Below are 20366 nucleotides of genomic sequence, written 5' to 3'. Positions count from 1 at the left end.
ATCTAGAAGCTCACGTGCATTGTGAGCTTGCAGATTGGCCATTTTCAGTGAATAATTTTGTGTTGGAGGAAAGAAAAAAGAGACAACCAAGTATAGAAGATCCCCCTTTGTGTTATCCTTTTAGCCCAAATGTCTGACTGTACCTTGTGCTGTCTACATTTGTCTAATAAAGTATTCAAAGTATCTAAGTTTCCAGTGGTTATAAAGAAGATCTGGCAATGTTATCTTTTATATTTAAATATGTATGCATAAACATGTCTACTGATGTCCGTTTACATATCACAATATGACTTCGTGTCATCAAACCATGTGTAGAGTAACCGTTAAGTTGCTCTCCAGTATCTCTGATGCCTTAGGAGTAACATTTAAGTTTCAGATATAATTGGTTAAGCATAGCTTAAAATATTACCATGGAGTTCTTTATTTATAACAGCTTTGGGGTAAGGCAATTGTAATTTATGTGTATGCTATAAAGACACTTTGTTGCTCATGTTCTGTATCAACAACCAGCCATCTGGAAGCAGCAGTCTGGCTCACCTTAAAGAAAATAATTTATTCATTTCACTTCCATGACTGTATTTTAATTCTTCAGTTCTCAAGACCTGGGTAAAAGCATTTAGCCGTATCCCCAGATAACACAACAATGTGCAATATCACAAACTAACAATGACGTATGGAAAAAATAACAATCTGTAAGCAGTTTGACATTTTTAAAGACGTTTTTTTTGTTTATTGTGAAAATAATTAAGCCAGATCACTCGTTCTCCTCGCTGCGCAGTCTGGCATTGGGGTTTGTGATCTTGATAGCCAGCTGTGCTGCCCTCTCCACTATCAGCTTCCTGTTTTTGGAGGAGACATTGTGGGCGATCTCGGCACAGAAGGTCCTGCAGAGACAGAAAAGAGGGCCATTAAGCATTACAGAAACGTTTGGTTCTTCACATTAATCTCCATCTTCATGATAAATACAGTCAACTTCAGAGTGTGTTTTTTCTATTACTAAAGGAAAAAGGCACAGCAGGACACTGACAGGAACTGAAAATGAGTATGACAGAAATTAGCATTTATATTATATAACAACTGTCTGAACACTTAAATTCTGAAATAAAACTAAAAAAAAGCACTCTGCCCTACTGTGGGTCGTGGGACATAACTCTACATCAGAATTCACAGGCATTACCAGTGATATTGCTCAGTAATTAGCATTATGTTCAGAATATTCATAGCCTCATGTCAGCTGTACAATGAGGTCTCTTATTAACAAACAATCTACCAACTCACAACACGCAGATCTACAAGCTCACAAGTTGCGATGCAATGTTTTTGTGAGCTTGTAGACATGCTGTTTTTTGCCATTTTCAATGATCGATAATTTTTTTATAACCAAAATGAGTTTGATTGAGTGTTGCAGCCCTACTAAATGAGGAATTTAGCTGAATTTTAAGAAGCTTTCAACTGAGACCAGGATCTGAACACTGTACAAAAGTTATTTCTTGGGCTTCATCCTCAGTCACAAAACTCACTAAATAACTTTTTTGAAGTTAGCATTGTATCTACAGACAAGACCGTTCATACATTACCAATTAAACCAACTGTAACAAATAAACAACCAACACCTCTAGGACATGATCTATCTCACCTAGTCTCATGTTGTCATACCATCAGAGACCGCCTACTAATAAGTGTAGTGAAATCTAAATTCAATTAACAGGCTTGGACACTGGAAGAAAACGGCACTAACAAACCAACACCCAGCCCACTTCTTTGAAAACCAATCCTGCTACCATACCCAATTGAAGGACTGTGCAAAACTTAGTTCTGTGATGCTGTTTTTTTACATTCACAGTTTTAGGCCTTTCGCTGAATTTAGATTGTCATCAACCATATCAATTTGCACACAGCATCTGGAGATTAGACTTCTGGAGATTAGTAGTTTCCTTCCTTACCTATGTTGAATGCACTTATTATAGTAAAGTTGCTTTGGATAAAAGAGTCTGCTAAATGACTAACGTAATCAACTTTCTTACTCCTGCTTGCAAAGCCTTATGACTCCACAAAAGCCCTAACGCAGATTATATGTACAATTGCAGAGGTTTTGATCAATCTTGTGCATTACTGACTCTATTTTCACAATGATTGTTTTCCCCTGATATTTTAGAATACCTCAGACACCCATTACCATTTGCCTGAAATTGGCCAGCAGATTGTGACAGTTTTGACTTCATTTAAAACTTCATCAATATTCATTTTGCTGAAAGTTAAACACTTCCCATCTGGCATTTTGGACTAGCGATCTATTATGCGCTGTGAGCTGGTAGATCAGATCTGCCATCTTTACCACGCACGTAAGACTAAATATAAAATAAACCTTGAGTGGTTGAACGCATTAAGACCAGGAACGCATCTGTGTGTCATTTTTTGATTTCTTTGGCTTTTCAAAATTGGCAGATATAAAAGCTCATAGCGCAGCGCCGAGTGCCGCGCTATGAGCTTGTAGATTTGCAATCTTTGAAAAATCACATAATATGTGTGCAAATCTTATATATACATTTGAACTCAAATCTTTGCTTCTGGGGGTCCCTGGAACAAAATATTTTGAGATGGGGGTCCGCGGCCAAATACATATTTAGGGGGTCCTTGACTCTATGTATCTGTGTGTCTCTCTCTCTCTCTCTCTGTACAATTCCTCTAAAATAAACAGCCCACCAGGCTCGCTCACTCTCTCATTTTGTTTTATAATGTTAACTTAATACAGGACTGGACGGTAATATTGCGGTAGGGACTGTTTGTTGTGGTCAGATCCAGCGACGCCCCCCTAGCCACGGTGGCTGTAATGTGCTCTCATTGGCTGTAGCGTGCATCTCCTCGCAAGGTGGTCGCAGCCCCGTTCATATTGTATGATATTGTCTGCTGTCCTGTCCCAGACAGAGCTGAATATCTAACATGGTAGTTATCTGAAAACGGTCGGAAAGCCGTCGCAGAGCGGATTATCGCGCCCATATCGTCTCGCGGTGCCTTTCACACACACAGCGAGCATTATCTCGCAGATCAAAGGCCGATCTGCGTCAGATCGGGAGGTTTTGTCGGCGAGCGCCAAAAAATGTTGGCGACAGCAATATCGAACCTAATCTCCTGCAGTGTGTACAGGCCCTTACTTGTTGCACATCATCAGGACCTCAAGCTCCTTGAGGTTGTTCACCAGGAACTTCTTGAAGCCAGTTGGCAGCATGTGTTTGGTCTTCTTGTTGCTACCATAACCGATGTTGGGCATCAGCATCTGACCCTTGAACCGCCTGCGGACCCTGTTGTCAATACCCCTGGGTTTACGCCAGCTTTTCTGTTGGCAGAATCAGAATAAACGTTTGTCACATTACAGGTTTAAAGATGGGTGAACGCTCTATAAATTTGAAGCCTTCTTGAGGAGGAGAGGAAGAGCAAGTCCAAAGACACAGGATTAGGCCTGTCAAAATTATTACATAATCGACTATCGCAATCATTTGAGATAGTCGCAATTATATTATTTTGCATAATCGTCATAATCGTTTCCATGTTGAAAAATGTTCACACATTTGTGATTTAAAAAAAAAGCTGAAATAGCTGATCTACAAGCTTACAACGCGTCACAAATGTATGCAATTATTAAATATGTCAATCATTTCTTGGTATGTTCAAGTTATGTCATATCTGTCCTGTGCATTTTTTTAATTGAATACAGATATAAAATGTGTATTCACATGTTCCAATGTTCAATGCCAAACACAATTAAAATCGTTAATCTCAATTATTTGAATGACAATTGATCGTCAACTTCAATTTGTAATCGTGCCAGCCCTAGACAGGATGGAAACGGATCTAATATATACTGCTCAAAAAAATAAAGGGAACACTTTGATCCCTTAATTCTTTTGAGCAGTTTGTGTTAGCAGTATGTACACAGTTCATGAAAACTCAAAAGAATTAAGGGATCAAAGTGTTCCCTTTCTTTTTTTGGGCAGTGTAGATATAGACAATAAATGTAGCAGCAGGTAGTGGTACTGTATGTGTCCATGTTAGAATAGACAGATGTGTACATGGTTTGTGTTGTTGGCAATTCCAAGATAATGAGGAATTAGCTTCCCCACTTCAATAGATATATCAATAAAATATATGGTTGTCATCATGCATGTTCACACAGACTTACCGCGATCTTGACATATCTGTCAGACTGATGGCGAATGAACTTCTTGGTCCGTTTCTTTACGATCTTGGGTTTAGTGAGGGGTCTGAGGGCTCCCATGGTGACTGCAGACAGAGAGGAAAGCAGATGTCATTAGCAATTACTAGAACATAACATTAAAGATGCAGTAAGTGATTTTCTTTGTAAAATTAAGTGTTAAACAGCTCTATTTCAATAGTAATCATTGTTATATTGTTTGTTCAGTAACAGGGGTCTCCCTGTCTCTCCAGCTCTTATGAGTCAACAGAAAATACATTTTCAGGTCGGGATACCAATTTCCTCCAATCAAGAGAGAAACAGAACTCATACAGGATATAAGGTTAAATTGGTAATGATTAAGCAGTGATCTGACAAAATTGGAATTGCAACACTAAAATGTGATTGTATCAAACTTGACTGGTCAGTTTATTAAAGAGCTGGAGACACAGGGTTACCATCACTATACAGCAAATATTTCAGAATATAGAGCTGTAACTACATCACTTACAGGTTACAGCACCTTTAAACAACTTTGTATTTGTATGAAGTTAGCTAATGGCAGGTGACAGTGACGTCCTGTGTAAATGAATTAACCTAGTATGGAGTGGACCTGTGTGTACATTACATACTGTAGGTAGAGATACACCTGGTTAGTGGTTTACTAGGATACAGTAACTGAACCAGGTGCACAGTACACTGGTAGACAGCTGGTTTATGGTTTACTAACCAAATCAGCACAGGTATAATATAATTCACTATAGAGACAACAGGCTGTTCACTGCAGTCAGTCAGCTGTAGCAGCTATGCTAACCACAACGACTACTAGCCATGTTAAATGCTATGCGCAAATCAACGCGAAAGCTTTAACAGAACTCACGCTGTACTTGTCACCAACCCACCAATAGAAATAACAGAGAAAAAGGAAAACGATAAGAACGACGTTCGTAATAAACAGTACAAAAAAGCACACGTCGCGGTCGGAGTAGGCCATTACTAAAACACTACATGGGTTGTAGGCGCTCCGAAGCAGCATCTCGATAAACTGGCCACAGCAGGGCACACATAACGATTAAATAGATAATTTACAGCATAATGTTGGCAGGACATGATTAAGATTACACAGCGATGTTGTTATGGTCAGATTAAATGTTTATTTTGACGGATGGGAATAGATTTGTACAACTCACCCGCCGATGTAAATCCAAAAAGGGACTCTCAAGACGGCGGAAGGAAAGAAAAGGACTTCCGCTGGTGTTGCACTCCGTTATGGGTAATGGAGTTCACTGGCGGTCTTGAGGCAACGGAAAGTCAGAAGTGTAGTTTCTGTCTTAGGTTTCGTTCGTTTGGTCTGTAAAAAAAAGTGCACAATAACAGGAAATCAGCAGGACCCGAATTATACTTTAGTACCCGGACCCAGATTAATGTTGTTGCTGTAATTTATTGGGGACTTAAATACAATATATGAAATTACATATTATAGGCAATACAACAGTACTCTTTCACTTGTAGTCAAGATATTTTCTTTTTACAGCTGCGCTGGCTAGCCATGGATCACACACGACGTGGATGAACTTCAACCTGGTGTTTGTACTTTCTCCATTTATAGCCCGTACATCTACATAAACGTTCAGATTTCAAATATAAAGTGCTTACTTCACGGTCACGGATGTTACAATTATGCACGGGTCCTCAGAATTACCTGTATATTCTGTATTGTTCAATAAAAAGCATTTTAATCCGATTGGTGGCCATATTTTCATAGAGTTATAATGTATCAAAGTGCAATACACCTCCCAACCGATAGGGTCACGTAGTTGAAAGCATATGGCGAAAATATGGAGACAATGGCCACCAATTGGATTAAAATGCTTTTTATTGAAAAATACGGAACATACCGGTACTTCTGAGAGCCCGTACATAATTGTAACATCCGTGGCCATAAGGCCAACACCTTATATTTGAAATTTGAACGTTTATGTAGATGTACGGGTTGTAAATGAACAAAGTGCAAACACCAGGTTGATGTTCATACATGTGTTTCAGGGCTAAATAAATGTGAGTACTTTTTCCACCACTGCAACTGCGCACTTCCTGCTTTAGGTTAATTATGGCTTATAAATTATAAATGAGTAAATTACAGGTCATGAGGTCTGTTAATGTGTTAACATTGTGGTGGGTGTTAGTTTTTCTAAAGAAGAAGTAATTAACGGGGAGGTCACTGAATGGATCAAAGTGCAATCTGTCATTCTCATCACCTGACCATACGGACTGAAAGCATAGCGGAACACTTTCGATTTTCATAGAAACGTGCGTTTGAGACGAGGATCCTGATCAGCATCATCTAACCTTTCTGAGTTACATTTAACAGCCAAGGGGAAAAAATGGATCAAGTACCAATCACCAAAGGGTGAGCTTGATTTTTGGACACTTAAAGCCTTATCAAGATTGTTAGATTTATTTAATTGATTCTGACATTCTGGCATTTATGTCACAGTCAGAATCGATCAGAGACATCTCAGACAGTCTTGATACGAGGCTAATAGTAGGCTATAGGCTTAACATAAAGGTTTGAGAAGTAGGCTACTTATACCTTATAGTAGCCTAATTCTCAAACCTTTATGTTGATGGACATATTATATAGCATTATTTCTCAACATTGTTTTCCATTACTTTACACAGTGGACAGAATGCTTATTATGGAACTGCAAATCCTGGATACATGCCAACGGCCGGGATGAATCCTGGTAAGTTATTTTATTTGACCAAAATATATTTTATATTCGTAATAACATGTAGCCTATTAGACATTAAAGAATAGATCACTTACTCTTAAACTCGTGTTTAATCATTCAAGTGTGGTAGGTTAAAACCAAAACGCGGCTAATTGACTTAAGTCATGAGATAATGTTTGTTCATGGGATGGATTCGAACCTGTGGCATTGTTGTGATCGTGTAGACCAGAAATCCAGTGATCCGGGTTGCTCCAGGACATGCCATCTCTTGTACATTCTAAGTTACTTACTGTAGATCACGTACAGTTCACCATGCTTTCCTGTGGGCGGCAGTGATGTGAAGTACATGTACTCAAGTACTGTACCATTTTGAGGTATGTTTTTACTTTAGTGGAGTATTTCCAATTTCAATACTTTTACTTCTACTCCACTACATCTCAGAGGCAAATATTGCACTTTTTACTCCACTACAATTATTTGAAAACTTGAATTGCTAGTTACATTGTAGATTTGGATTATTACAAAACATACATTAACCACTTCAGCCCTATCCATTTCGGCTATTTGAAAATAGCCGATCTACAAGCTCACAATGCGTCGTGATGCCATGTATTGTGAGCTTGTAGATCTGCTATTTTCAAAAGATTTTAATACATTTTTAGCCATATTCTCCGTATTATGCTTTAAACTATCCTATCGGTTGGGAGGTGTATTGCACTCTGATACATAACTATGAGAAAATGGCCACCGATAGGATTAACATGCTTTTATATTAAACGATACGGAAGATACGGGTACTTTTGAGGGCCCGTAAATAATTGTAACATCCGTGGCCATGGCGTTTGAACTTTATATTTGACATTTGAACTTTTATGAAGATGTACGGGCCGTAAATGAAGAAAGTGCAAACACCAAGTTGAAGTTCATCCATGACGGTCGTGACAGACGACCGTGTATCCATGGCTACAGTATTTCTAATGCTTTTCCTGTGGGCGGTGTGCTGTAGCTTTTGCTTTCCTGTGACAAGACATGTTGGAATATTTACTTTCAGATCCGGCTGGCTGTGATTTCAGCAGTGGAAACTATTTGTAAAATACTGTAGATTTCGACACCACGGACATCGGTCTCACAGTGTTATAGATTAGTTTATCTGGCTGTGGGTGTAGCCTACTTCAGAAAGTCTCGTTGATAGAGCTTACCCATGTTAGAATTAGGATAATTTAGGCTCATTCTTTAATACTTAAGATTAGTTTGGGTTGGGCTTAGCAAGAAATACAATGTATAATCCTATGGAGTCACAAGGTAAGTCACTCTTAAATATACATTTTGTTGTGCAGTGCTTGTATTGATCATGATTGTAGTTATAACTTAAAACAAATTACCATAGAGTTAAATCAAGTAAACAACTCTTGCATTGTGATGAGTGTAAAGTCCAGCCAGCTGTGTTTAATTATCTATGAAAGTGTTCTTGGGTGTGTGAGTGTGTGTGCACATACAGAGCATTTTAAACAAACAAAACAAAACTGTTCTCAAGTCAGTGTGCTCTCACAATGTATGTCTTCACATTTTAATGTAAACTCAGATCTTATCTATCTATGGACAGTAGGGCATGCCAGGGATGAGATGTTATCTGTTTTATTTTACGGCATTTTAGATCATGTGTGTAACCGTGGTTATTGAACACATTTTCTCCCTCCGAAAAGACTTTCCCCACTGACTGAACTGGTTTGTCTTGTTTTGTTTCTGACAGCCATCTATGCCCCACCCACGGCAGACATGAATGGTCCCAGCGCTCCTCCTGCCAGTATGTTTGACACCGTGCCTGGCTATGAAGGAACGCTGGCTGGGGGCGGAGGTACAGTACAGTACAGTACAGCAATGCTATTCTACTGTAATTCCACAGTTTCCCTTCCTATTGGCCTGCAATGGCCTCTGACTGCTTTCCTTTGTGAAGGAGGAAGGAAAGCATTTTGAGATTGTCTACAGACACAGCAGGTCTCTGCGACAACAAACATGTCTTATCCGATTGAGAGCAAGGGTATACAGCAAGGGTAGTTTGTTTTCACCCCTGTGTGTGTGTGTGTGTGTGTGTGTGTGTGTGTGTGTGTGTGTGTGTGCGTGTGTGCGTGCGTGCGTGCGTGCGCGTGTGCATGCATGTGCGTGCATGTGCGTGTGTGATTGGCCAGTAGTCGCTGTGATTATTCCAAACCCTAACCTCAGTAAAATTATGCCTTGAAGCTAACCTTATTCCAAACCCTAACCTCAGTAAAAATTATGCCTTGAAGCTAACCTTATTCCAAACCCTAACCCTAACCGAGCGAGAAAGTGCATCCAGTATCGATAGTGCAGAAAATGAGCATTGTAGTCATTTCCATTTTTCAATTTTACTTTTTGATAATAATAATAATGATAGAGACAGGTAATACTATTATTTACACATGTGATCCTAAATACATTTTAAAGTTTGCACACTTCTATTTTAGTCACAAATGCAAGTGAAACAGTCACACCGTCGAGCTTTGTACTGTAGTAGTTGGTCTCTGAAGACTACGTCAGGCAAAAAGGTGCAATCCATGTTGGTACTAACTTAACAAAATATATATATACTAACTTTAAATTCAATTGCATGCCTTATAGGAGTGAGTCAAAATTTGTTTGATTCAGTTGCTGGAGGTTGCTGCTACAGTACGTGCTACCTCATATAGAGGTAGCCTCATATATTCAATTCAATTCAAACTTTATTCCAGACACACAGGGGGTCCTTGGCTTAGAGTACATACAAATCGTCAACATCACACAACAAATTAAACAATAAAAAAAACACGCAGCCTGGACGAGTACCGGAGACAGCTCTTCTCAGGATTGACTATATCCTCAATAATACTGTTCCAGGACTCATCCAGGCGAGACATTAATCCATACATACAGTAGAGTGCCTTAAGAGAGCCTCACATGTGTGGATTCCACATGTTACAAACAGGTGACTGGCACTATGCCATCTAGGGACCTTAAGTAGTATCCTCAGGGCATCATTGTTGGCCACTTTAAGCCTCCGCATGCTACCTTTCTTGTATGTGCACCACATCATGGAGTTTATCAGTGAGAATGAGGCCAAGGTACTTGATTTCCTGCCACCCATGTGTTTATCCTGTGGTAAACACATGCGTTCTGTGACGAGAGACGTGACCTCAAGGGGAAGGGGTTTTGGGGAAGATAAGATTTCCTTGCACCGGTTGTGGTCCCGATCTATCTTTAGTATTTAAGAGGCTCCCTGCCTACTCTGTGAACATTCTCACACTTTTGGTCGTAGACTTCACGCTCTGAAAAGTTTAGCTTTGGTTTGATTTGTGTGTATTATATTACTGAGCTAACAAAGAGTGTGGAAAAGTCCTCCTTTGATTCCCATTTTCTTCTTAGTTAGTAAGTGAACGGACCTAAGTAGGGCTTTTCTTAAAAAGAAGGAGCGGCACCCCTGATGTAAGCTGAACGGATCTCCACACTGCGGCAGACACAACTGACAAACATGTTCACACCCCACATAGATAGAGAATGTAGCTGATGAAATGTAATGTATGTATGTACTAACTTAGTATGATACTGAAAGTAGCAAAAAAAATTAAATCTCTTTTCTGTGTGACTACTAGACTTAGGACAAACACAGAGTTGCTCCAGGTTGTAGGCATAAGATGAGAGTTGTTTAGGGCTGGGGGAGCATCAGCACATTTCTCTATAGACAGAGGAGTTAGACAGGTTGTCTCGTAAGAGTCATTTGAGGATTTAACAAGTGACACAAAAAGTGTACACTGTAAGGTTAAGGTCAAATAGATTTTTGCGAGCAGGCCAGTAGAATGAGGGAGCCCCCCTGCCCCCTCCCCTTCTTATAACTGTAGCACCTCCAGGTTCATACGTTGTCTGTAGAATTATCCGAGCTTTTCAGCAGGGAAGTTTGCGTATAATTATTGCCATGTTATATGTGTGTATTTTCTGCTTAGTTAAATTGTATAAACTAAAGTTTAGTTGGAAAGGTAAAAATATACGCAGATTGTAAGGGCCACACTGTGGCCTCAGATCCACAGCAAGAGGATATGCATGAGAGAAACAGGAGAGTGTTAATTGATTAGGTCAGATAAAGGAGCTGGAGAACAATGGTCACTATCACAGCACAGAGCTAGGGTACTGTGTTGCCACTCTTAAGACAAAAGGCCAGTGAAATGATTAACGAGTAGTAGATTGGAGGGTCTTGAAATGCTCAGAAGGGCATGATTAGATCACTCACTGTAACTTGGAAGGTACTAGACCCCAATGCCTTGTGGGAAATGTTTGTCACTCCTCCCTGGAGTCTGAGGCGGCTTCCTTGGTGAGGCCACTGAAACAGTATAAAGGCTCAGGGTCTTGGCAAAGCAAGTCAGATTCGACATTTGGCTTGGGCGCGGATAAGACTGCAGTTTTATTACCTATACCTGAACCTGATTAGGCTAAACCTAGTAGAATGTGAGCCTACAGTACTAGTTAGACTGACTTAGGGGTCTTGTACTGACTTGTGGTACTGACTGACTTTCCATAGTGATGGTACTTTAACACTAGGCTGAAGTGTGTTGTATGTTCGTATTGTAATGTTAGTATAATAAAAAAAAACATCAAAGACACAGGTTTGAGTAATATGTACTTCTAACTCACGCGCTCAGAGAAAGCCAACAACCCGTTCCAAGGGTAGGTTACCTGGGTACATAGAGATTGAAAGACAGCCCATGTGACCAGGTAAATATTTGGACATTGTCTTTAAGTCAGGGACGAGACCATTGGGCGGGAGTTAAGTTATTAAGGGGTCTATATGGATGGTGATCAGACTCAGACCAGAGCAGAAAATATAGTATTGTTTCTCAGTGGCCGCAGGTAGACGCAGTTTTTAAAATAGACGCTTCTGTGTATTTTTTGCTATTTTGGACATGAGGCTTAAGTGTTAACTTATTTCCCCCCCCCCCCTATTTTTTCTGAAATTACGTCTCTGACTACTGCGTGATTGTAATGCCTAGTTCATGCTCCTTTGTACGACGGCTTTGTTGACCGAAAATAGCCCATCTAAAAGCTCACAATGTGTTGTGGATGCACGCAACGCGTAGTGAGCTTATAGGTCGGCTACTTTCGGTCTGTGAAGCTGACAAAGTATAACTCGGGCATAAGTAGCCTATTGTTATTGGGGGGCGTGTGTTCCACTGAGCGCCCCTTTGTAATCTATGTTTGTGCTTCTTGCCTTACCTGTTGCAGGTGGATTTGTGCCTCCTCCCATGCCTGCCTATCCTGTTCCTCAGCCTGAGCCTGGGCCCACTCCTCAACAGTGGAAGTACGGCTCAAACGATTTCATGCTATAATGTAGGGGTGTCAAACTAATTTTGGAGTGAGGGCCGCATTGGGCGAAAGGTGACTTGCCGAGGGCCCCGACCAGTTGCGGACACGCATGCGTGCTCGTGCGTTCACTTACATAGCTGTCACTGGCTTTGTTTTCCAACCTGTTGTCTCAGTCACTGCAATAACTATAGTATATCACTTTAAAAATGGAGTTTATTATTAAGAAGATTGATATTACAGTTGCAGGCTACAAGACATTTGGTATGAGAGATCAAATAAATAATGCCTCAATAAACCATTTGAAAGTAGAACAATTCAATTTCAAAATGATATTTAGTAAGTGAATCTAGTTTAAACTGAATACAGTTTATCCCTTGCTCTGTAAGGATAATGAAACTCACTTTATGCTGTAAAAATGTTGGCTCCAAAATGCGAGTTTGACACCCCTGCTATAATGTGATGTTATCAGTTACACATCACATCATTAATCATTGCTAAAATGTTGTCCTTGGATGTATTTAAGAATATGAGACCCACACAGTACCATAGCTTTTTGACTTGGCATGAAGAATATATAATATATGTGTTATTATGTCATGTCATCGTTGGTAGTATTCCATCTATAACTGAAGATACCGCACGGGAGGCCTTTGTCCTGTTTGCCTCCAGTCACTGCTGCTGGAACAAGTCACCAGCAAAGGATGGAGTGATAACCAACATGGAGGCATTCAATACATACAGGGTAGGCATACGGAAGGACTGTAAGTTAGTTGATGATGCGTGACTTCAAACAAACCACTCATTTCTTTTTTACCACTTTATCTTTAAAAGTTTCGCCTGGAAACGTTCTCCGAGGTGAGATCTACGGCGTGGAGTCATGAGCCATACCATGGTACAGTATATCAACCAATGGATCACACTGGGATCTGTCTTCTTTTTTATTATTATTTTTAATTTGTATTAGTTTTTTATAAGACATGGCATCAACAAGACATAACAATAAGACAAAAGCGCCAGACTATAATGCATGTTAAATATGAGTAATTAACCTATCATAATGAGGTACTGTATAGGGAAATAGAATACAACAGTTGGACACATTAACAATTGGGCCAGTACAAAACAGAGCAGTCACACAACAGAGTTGAGATGACCCGTGATGTATTCAAATGTTGCTAAACTGTCCTGTTTGTTGCAACGCAGCCTCTCCAGATGTATCAGTGATACAAACTCATTAAGCCATCTAGTAAAACAAGGAGCGATGGAGGTCCTCCACTCTGTTAAAATAATTCTCTTTGCTACAAGTGTACCAAGCTTACGGCAGAGCAAGAAAAGCTTCGGAGCAACCAAACAAGGCAGTTAATGCATCAGGTTCGATATGAAAACCATATGCTCTGCTATACCAAGCAAAAATGTTTTGCCAGAATAAAACAATCCTTGGGCAGGACCAGGAAGTTTTGATTGGACATGTTGCATCTGTCACAAGTATCGTAAACAGTTGAATACATTTTATTCATTTTAACCTTAGAGTAATGTAATCTGTGCATGACTTTGAACTGGACAAGCTGCAATCTGGCATTGACTGAGCCCGAGTGAATCCTCTTCAAACCCTCGCTCCAGATCTCATCAGACAGTTCCACACCAATATCAGCCTCCCATGAGGACTTGATATGATTTGTTGACGGAATAGACAATTTAGAAAACAGTGAGACAAATTTGGATATTAGGTGTTTAGAATTAGGATGCTGTTTCAGTAAAGCATAAAAACAGTGCTCCTGAGGTAAGTTTTCAATATTATTGAAATTATTTTGAACAAAATGTCTAACTTGTAAACAACAACAAAAGTGGGAATGTGGAAGAGAAAATGCTTCTTTCAGCTCAGTAAATGATGCAAAGTAGTTATTTATGTATAGATCTGAAAAGGTTATCGGATCCTTTTCCTTCCAGCATGTAAAAGCTGTATCTGACTGACATGGAATAAAATGATGATTAAAACAAATAGGATAGTGTACTGACAGTTCAGGAACTGAAAGCACTCGTTTTAAAATGTTGATAGATTTTTTGGGGGATCTGTCCTCTCTCTCTGTTATGTATATGGCTGTTCAGTACCAATAAAATACACAATGTCTTTGTCCAGGCCAGCAAGTGGATGCCCACACCCAGCCACCTCCAGGACCTTGGGCCATCGCTGCCAAATCCCCCCAATTCTTCCACGACGACAAGCAGGTCATCAAGGTTCCTAACACTTCCTCAGTGAAGGTAACGCAAGTCCACATTCCAAAATGATATAACAATATATTTACAAGGTTTTCTTTCGCTAAACATGTGTTTCTGATGTAAACATCTCATCTCCAGAACTGCCATGACTGTATGGGGATGGGGAGGTTGCCGTGTGAACACTGTGCTGGTGCTGGGAACGTAAGTCACTTTATGAAACGTTTGCTATGGGCAATGGTGGAAAAAGTACTCAGATATTTTACTCAAGTAAAAGTATCAATACTGCAATATAGAAATATTTTCCATGGGAAAGAGGTGACAGATTGTTGTTGTGCGGTTGAGGTTAAGAAACCCTAGGATGGCTTATGAGAGAATTTGCCATTCAAATTTGAACCCCGCTCCTAGGCGGTTTTAAATCTGAGTCAAATCTGAGTCAAATCTGACTTCTAAAGCTGTTCGGGAAAGACACTGTGTCACCGTCGTACAATAAAGCATTACTCTGTTGGATTAATTAAAGTAATTTGGATTTGTTCGCAGTCTTAAAGGGATAGATCACCCCAAAAAAATCTTATTTTCTATCAATTACACACACCATGAAGCCTTAAATTCATGGAGATTTTTCTTGTTTTTGTCGCATTCCTGCTAATGTTTCCGGTAGGAGACTCAAAGTTGACACTTTGTGTCTCCTACCGCCGGTCATCAGATTATTGGCTCAGGAATGCGACAAAAAACAAAAAATCTCCATGAATTCAATTCTTCATGAGGTGTGTAATTGATAGGAAGAAAAGTCATTTTGGGGGTGAACTATCCCTTTAACAAAGCCTTTGTGATTTCTTGTGTCCATCAGAAAGTGTGCTGGGTGTGCAACGGGTCCGGTTACCGCATGAGAGATGATCGATGCAGTCACTGTAGCGGCAGGGGGAGAGAAAAGTACGTATCTGAGCCTGATCGCATCGATGACATCTTTGGCTTTGTTTGGCCTTTTAATCAGGTTGTTAAAGGACAACTTTGTTTTTTTCACAACCAAGGTTTATATTTTAGCTTGTAATAAAAGTAACTAAGAGATGAGTGTTAATTCTTTTTCATTTACTGCTTTCTATAGCTTTAACAATATTGCGATCTTTTTTACAGTGGGCGGTGGCTAAATATGTATTTTCTTTACACAATAACCCGTCGATTTCTTTATTATTATTTACAGTAGCTCTTCTAGCCCCCAATAACCCACATCTGGCCATCAAAGACCACAGGACCTTTTTTATTGTGTAAAAAAAAGACATTTAGCCACCTGCCCGAATGCGCCCGCCCACTGTAAAAAAGATTGCGAAAATTGCTAAAGCTATAGAAAGCAGTAAATGAAAATGTAAAAAAAACACTCATCTTTTATTTACTTTAATTACAAGCTAAAATATAAACCTTGGTTGTAAAAAACAAAGCTGTCCTTTAAAGTTTGTTTTGTGTGTTACAGCTGCACTTGGTGCCACGGCCACGGCTCCAAAGAGTGCAATACATGCCGTGGAAAACGACAACTGCTGGTCTTCATAGACCTGACCGTGACATGGTGTAGTACCTTCATGATTCATTTTAACAGAGCTTGATATGAATAAAAAAAGCCTCAGTTATACTTGGTTTCGCGCCGGTGTTGTGCCGCCAGAAATAGCAGATCGATAAGCTCACGTTGTGACACGCTGTGAGCTTTAAGATTGGCTATTTTTTTGCTGCACGACACTATGCACAACCAGTATAACTTAGGCTTAAAGGTTTAATGACATTCACTTTTACACCACATTCAAAGTCTTTGTCCTGGTCCTTCAAAAGTGTACAAAAAGTTTTAAGTGAAAATTCCATTCCAGTGATCCATGGCAGGTGTTTTTCTCTCACATTTCTAAAGCCTTTTCAACTGCAATGAAAAAAGAAATCTTTGCCTGCGGGTGTCGCTGGTGAGGGATTTTGCCTGTCAATCATCGCCTCTGCTCCGCCCCCCCAAAGGAAAGGATAGGGGAGGGGAGGGGCGAGGAGGAGAGTGGGCGGGATTAATCGACTGTGACCTCACTGTCGAAGGGCCAAGCTCAGATTACTTTTCAGCCTAATTATTCAGAAAACCCCAGACCACAGAAAATCCACTGAATGTTCTAAGTTCAGGTTTTTTTGGGTGTAATTGAGGTCATAAAACCCCAAATAAAACATTGAAAATAAAAAAAGTGAAAATGAATGTCATGATACCTTTAATGCAACGTATAATACTAGGCCGTCTACACAGTGCCACGAAGACCGTGGTCCTTTGTGGTGGTGGATATTATAAAACAGGGGTCTTCAACAGGGGGTCCGGGACCCCTAGGGGGTCCTCAGAGTTACTACAGGGGGGTCACCAAATGTTTGTGTGATAGGAACTTTCGCCGAAACATTAGTCGAAAATAGCAGATCTACAAGCTGACGACGCCTCGCGCTGTGAGGCGTTGTGAGCTTGTAGATCGGCTATCTTCAGCAAAAAGGTTTGGTGTAGGGGGGAAAAGAGCAGATCAAGTACAAGTTTTCTAAGTATTGAGGGTTAATTAAGTGGTTAACTGTCTGAAAATGCACATTAACATGAATCCAACACTAACTAGCTATCTATGAAAAGGTTTACTCTGCAACATAATGTTATACAGTATGTAGTGAGGGAGGGTCCCTGCTTCATCTCTCTCTCAGCTAGGGGGTCCTTGGCCTGAAAAAACGTTGAAGGCCCCTGTTATAAAACATGCTTTTAATGTGTGTTTTTTTTTGTATATACATTCCCCCAGGAAAAACAACAAAGATGACTATGTTGTGGAGCAGTCAAGTGGTCTGCAGGTGGCCAACCTCAGCAAGGTGTCTGGAAAGGAGATGTTCAAAGACTCCCAGTACCTGGTGAGAGATGCTTTGATTTACTGTATATTCAGAAGGAAGCATGTGGAGGATTTAGTGGTGGTCATGTCTTTTGGTTCGTAAAAATAAATAAATAAGCTGCAGTCCATAACTTTCATGTTCTACTTGGGATTGGAACCTGGGTACCCCGCACGAGCGCTGAAATATCTACTGCTGAGTTAATACAGAAAGTATGTTTGGGCAGAAGACATGTTGAATTTTGAGCTATTACAGTAGGCATTGCGCACCACCAACTTAGTTTTTTGCGCTGTAGTAATCGGATCCTAAACCAACCATAATCATCACCAACCATAATCATCACACAAGATGCACAGCCATTCATCTCGCTGCTGCACTAACCTGATCCTAGGTCTGTCTAAAACATCACACACAAGTTAAACAGCACTTCATTGCGTTTCTCTCCCGATTAGTGCAGCCACGCACACACACACACACACAGTAGGAATACTACAGGTCTTCTCGGATCCACTCGGGTATTACACATAATGATGGACAGACCCGAGTTCCGAGGTAATAGCGCCGATTCAGACCCGGTACCGAGTGATTATGATAAAACACGGATCCGACCCGTGCGGGTCTCGGGTCCTGTCGGGGGGGCCCGTGAAGAGCTCTAATCCAGTAATGCTTGAATCATGCTCCATATGATTTAGGTGTATCCAGTAATGATTGAATACTCCATATGATTTAGGTATATCCAGTAATGATTGAATCATACTCCATATGATTTAGGTATATCCAGTAATGATTGAATCATACTCCATATGATTTAGGTATATCCAGTAATGATTGAATCATGCTCCATATGATTTAGGTATATCCAGTAATGATTGAATCATACTCCATATGATTTAGGTGTATCCAGTAATGATTGAATCATGCTCCATATGATTTAGGTATATCCAGTAATGATTGAATCATACTCCATATGATTTAGGTATATCCAGTAATGATTGAATCATGCTCCATATGATTTAGGTATATACAGTAAGGATTGAATCATACTCCATATGATTTAGGTATATCCAGTAATGGGATTCCCTGACCCTCAAGTGGTGCGCGCCGCAGAACGGCTGGTCAGCGAACACCAGGGAAAGTACTCTCAAACTGGACGCATTCTACAACAGGTAAAGCTGTTTTCCTCAATCGTCATGCCAGGTCGACTTTGTTGTTTGTTCACAAGTGTTAAAAAAATGTTAAAGCTCTATATTCTGATAGTAATCATTGCTTTAGAGTTTAGACTTTAGAGTGTTTGTTGAGTAACACTCTTCTTTAGCAATCATTCTTGTGAGAAATTAGAGCTATTTAACACTTATTTTAAGCCAAAAATATCACTTTTTACATCTTTAAACTCAGGGAAAACGTTGCAAAATGAACTGATAATTCTCCTTTTGTCTACAGCGTCAAACTATCGAGTTGATACCCATCACCAAGGTGACCTACAACTGGAAAAGCAGCTCTCACGTATACTATGTCTATGGGAATGAGTTCCGAGTTAATGCTGACAATTATCCAGCCACATGCTGTTGCACTGTCATGTAACTACACTGGGCATTAGTGTCTTTGTTTGCAGACCTACCTGCTGTGGTGGGAAAAGTATTCTTGAAATTGTTGGAAGTAAAAGTCAATTAATATCATATCAATACTGCAATGCAGAAATACTTTTTTTTCCGGTAATCACAATTTACTTGAGTAAAAGGTATTGGTATGAAAATATACATACATATATATATATATATATACATATAGTACCAAAAGTAAAAGCACTAGTTATGCATAATAGCCCGTCTAAAATGTGTAAAAGTCTTTTGAAAATAGGTGATCTACAAGCTCACAACGCGTCGCATCATGATGCGTTGTGAGCTTGTAGATGAGCTATTTTCAAATAGTCAAAGTTTAAATAGGGCTGAAGTGGTAAATGTTTGTTTTACTAGTAAAGTTTTCAAAAAATTGTAGTGGAGTAAAAGTACAATATTTGCCTCTGAGATGTAGTGGAGTAGAAAATTTGAAATACTCCCATAAACAATCCTCAAATATGTACTTAAGTACAGTACTTGAGTCCATATACTACTTTCCACCACTGCCTACCTGTAATTGTTGGAGTAATCAAATGTGAAAATACTGTATACAATCAATATGCCACTATTTTGAAATAAATTATTGTATTTGTAATTTTTCAAGAGTAATAAGGTGTTTAAAATATATCGATCATTACGCTACTTTTTTTCAAATAAAGTTTTATATTTGTCTTTCAGGAGTCATCAAGTGTTACAATAATGTCAATCAAATATACTATTCTGAAATTAAGTGTTTTATATTTGTGCTTCTCTGTATTTTTGCACTCATGTATTTGTGTCATTTAAAGTTTACTGGTTGCATAATAAGCATGAACTAACCATTCAATAAAAGGGAATCTTTTCATCCATGTTTTATTTTTTATATATTGACAAAATATCAATTTGCAATTACAATTACAAATAACAGGACAGAATGCTGTTACAATACTGAAAAAATAAAGGAAAGAAATACAAAAATGTATTAAATAAGCTTGAGGTTATAGACTTTAGGCAATATATTCATCACAGATTCTTCTGGTTTTCATAACTTTAGTGTTTGTACAATGTTTTAAGGTTTCTAAGTATGACAATAATAAGGCTTTAAAAACAACAATATTTGGAACTTGAGCTTTTGCTAACTGGTGTTGAAGAGTTCACTTGTCGCCTCATACGGCTTTGGTCCTCGAGTGAAGCATGTGGATGAGGCAAGAGAGATCACGGTGAAGAAAATGTGTGGCTCAAGCCTCGATTGACCTCTCAACTTTTCCACCATGAAAGAGGGTCCTCTTTCACCACATCAAAAGAGTAAACTTCCAGATAATTATGTATCTGGAAGTTTTAAGATATTTTTGGGGCCTTTAATTGATATCGTACAGTGGAAATGGACAGGAAACAGGGAGAGAGAGATGGGGAGAAAAATGCAAT

General features: G+C 39.5%; 2 protein-coding genes across 3 annotated transcripts; one reads left to right on the top strand and one right to left on the bottom strand.

Moving 5' to 3' along the window:
* Positions 1-700: 700 nt before the first annotated feature.
* Positions 701-5439, bottom strand: rpl32 (ribosomal protein L32). Its single transcript, XM_080445434.1, has 4 exons — positions 5380-5439; positions 4178-4278; positions 3153-3334; positions 701-884 (listed from the first exon to the last, which is right to left on the bottom strand). The coding sequence occupies exons 2-4, from the start codon at positions 4271-4273 to the stop codon at positions 755-757; spliced, it is 408 nt and encodes a 135-aa protein (XP_080301560.1). The 5' UTR covers positions 4274-4278; positions 5380-5439; the 3' UTR covers positions 701-754.
* A 176-nt stretch (positions 5440-5615) lies between these two features.
* On the top strand, positions 5616-19806 carry ssuh2rs1 (ssu-2 homolog, related sequence 1). 2 transcript variants are annotated; one of them, XM_080445431.1, is made up of 13 exons: positions 5616-6599; positions 6872-6936; positions 8675-8779; positions 12190-12265; positions 12883-13012; positions 13102-13162; positions 14408-14529; positions 14626-14688; positions 15335-15417; positions 15953-16045; positions 17265-17370; positions 18405-18512; positions 18787-19806. In XM_080445431.1, the coding sequence occupies exons 1-13, from the start codon at positions 6574-6576 to the stop codon at positions 18925-18927; spliced, it is 1179 nt and encodes a 392-aa protein (XP_080301557.1). In that variant the 5' UTR covers positions 5616-6573; the 3' UTR covers positions 18928-19806. The 2 variants fall into 2 exon arrangements, with proteins under 2 accessions (XP_080301557.1, XP_080301558.1); XM_080445432.1 differs by lacking the exons at positions 5616-6599; positions 6872-6936 and adding an exon at positions 7685-8226.
* The last annotated feature ends 560 nt before the right edge of the window (positions 19807-20366 follow it).

The sequence above is a fragment of the Gymnoscopelus braueri genome (assembly GCF_963280865.1).
Source record: "Gymnoscopelus braueri genome assembly, chromosome: 12".
Lineage (NCBI taxonomy): Eukaryota > Metazoa > Chordata > Actinopteri > Myctophiformes > Myctophidae > Gymnoscopelus > Gymnoscopelus braueri.
The sequence above is the reverse complement of the archived record's forward strand: the minus strand, read 5'-3'. Positions and strand labels throughout refer to the sequence as shown.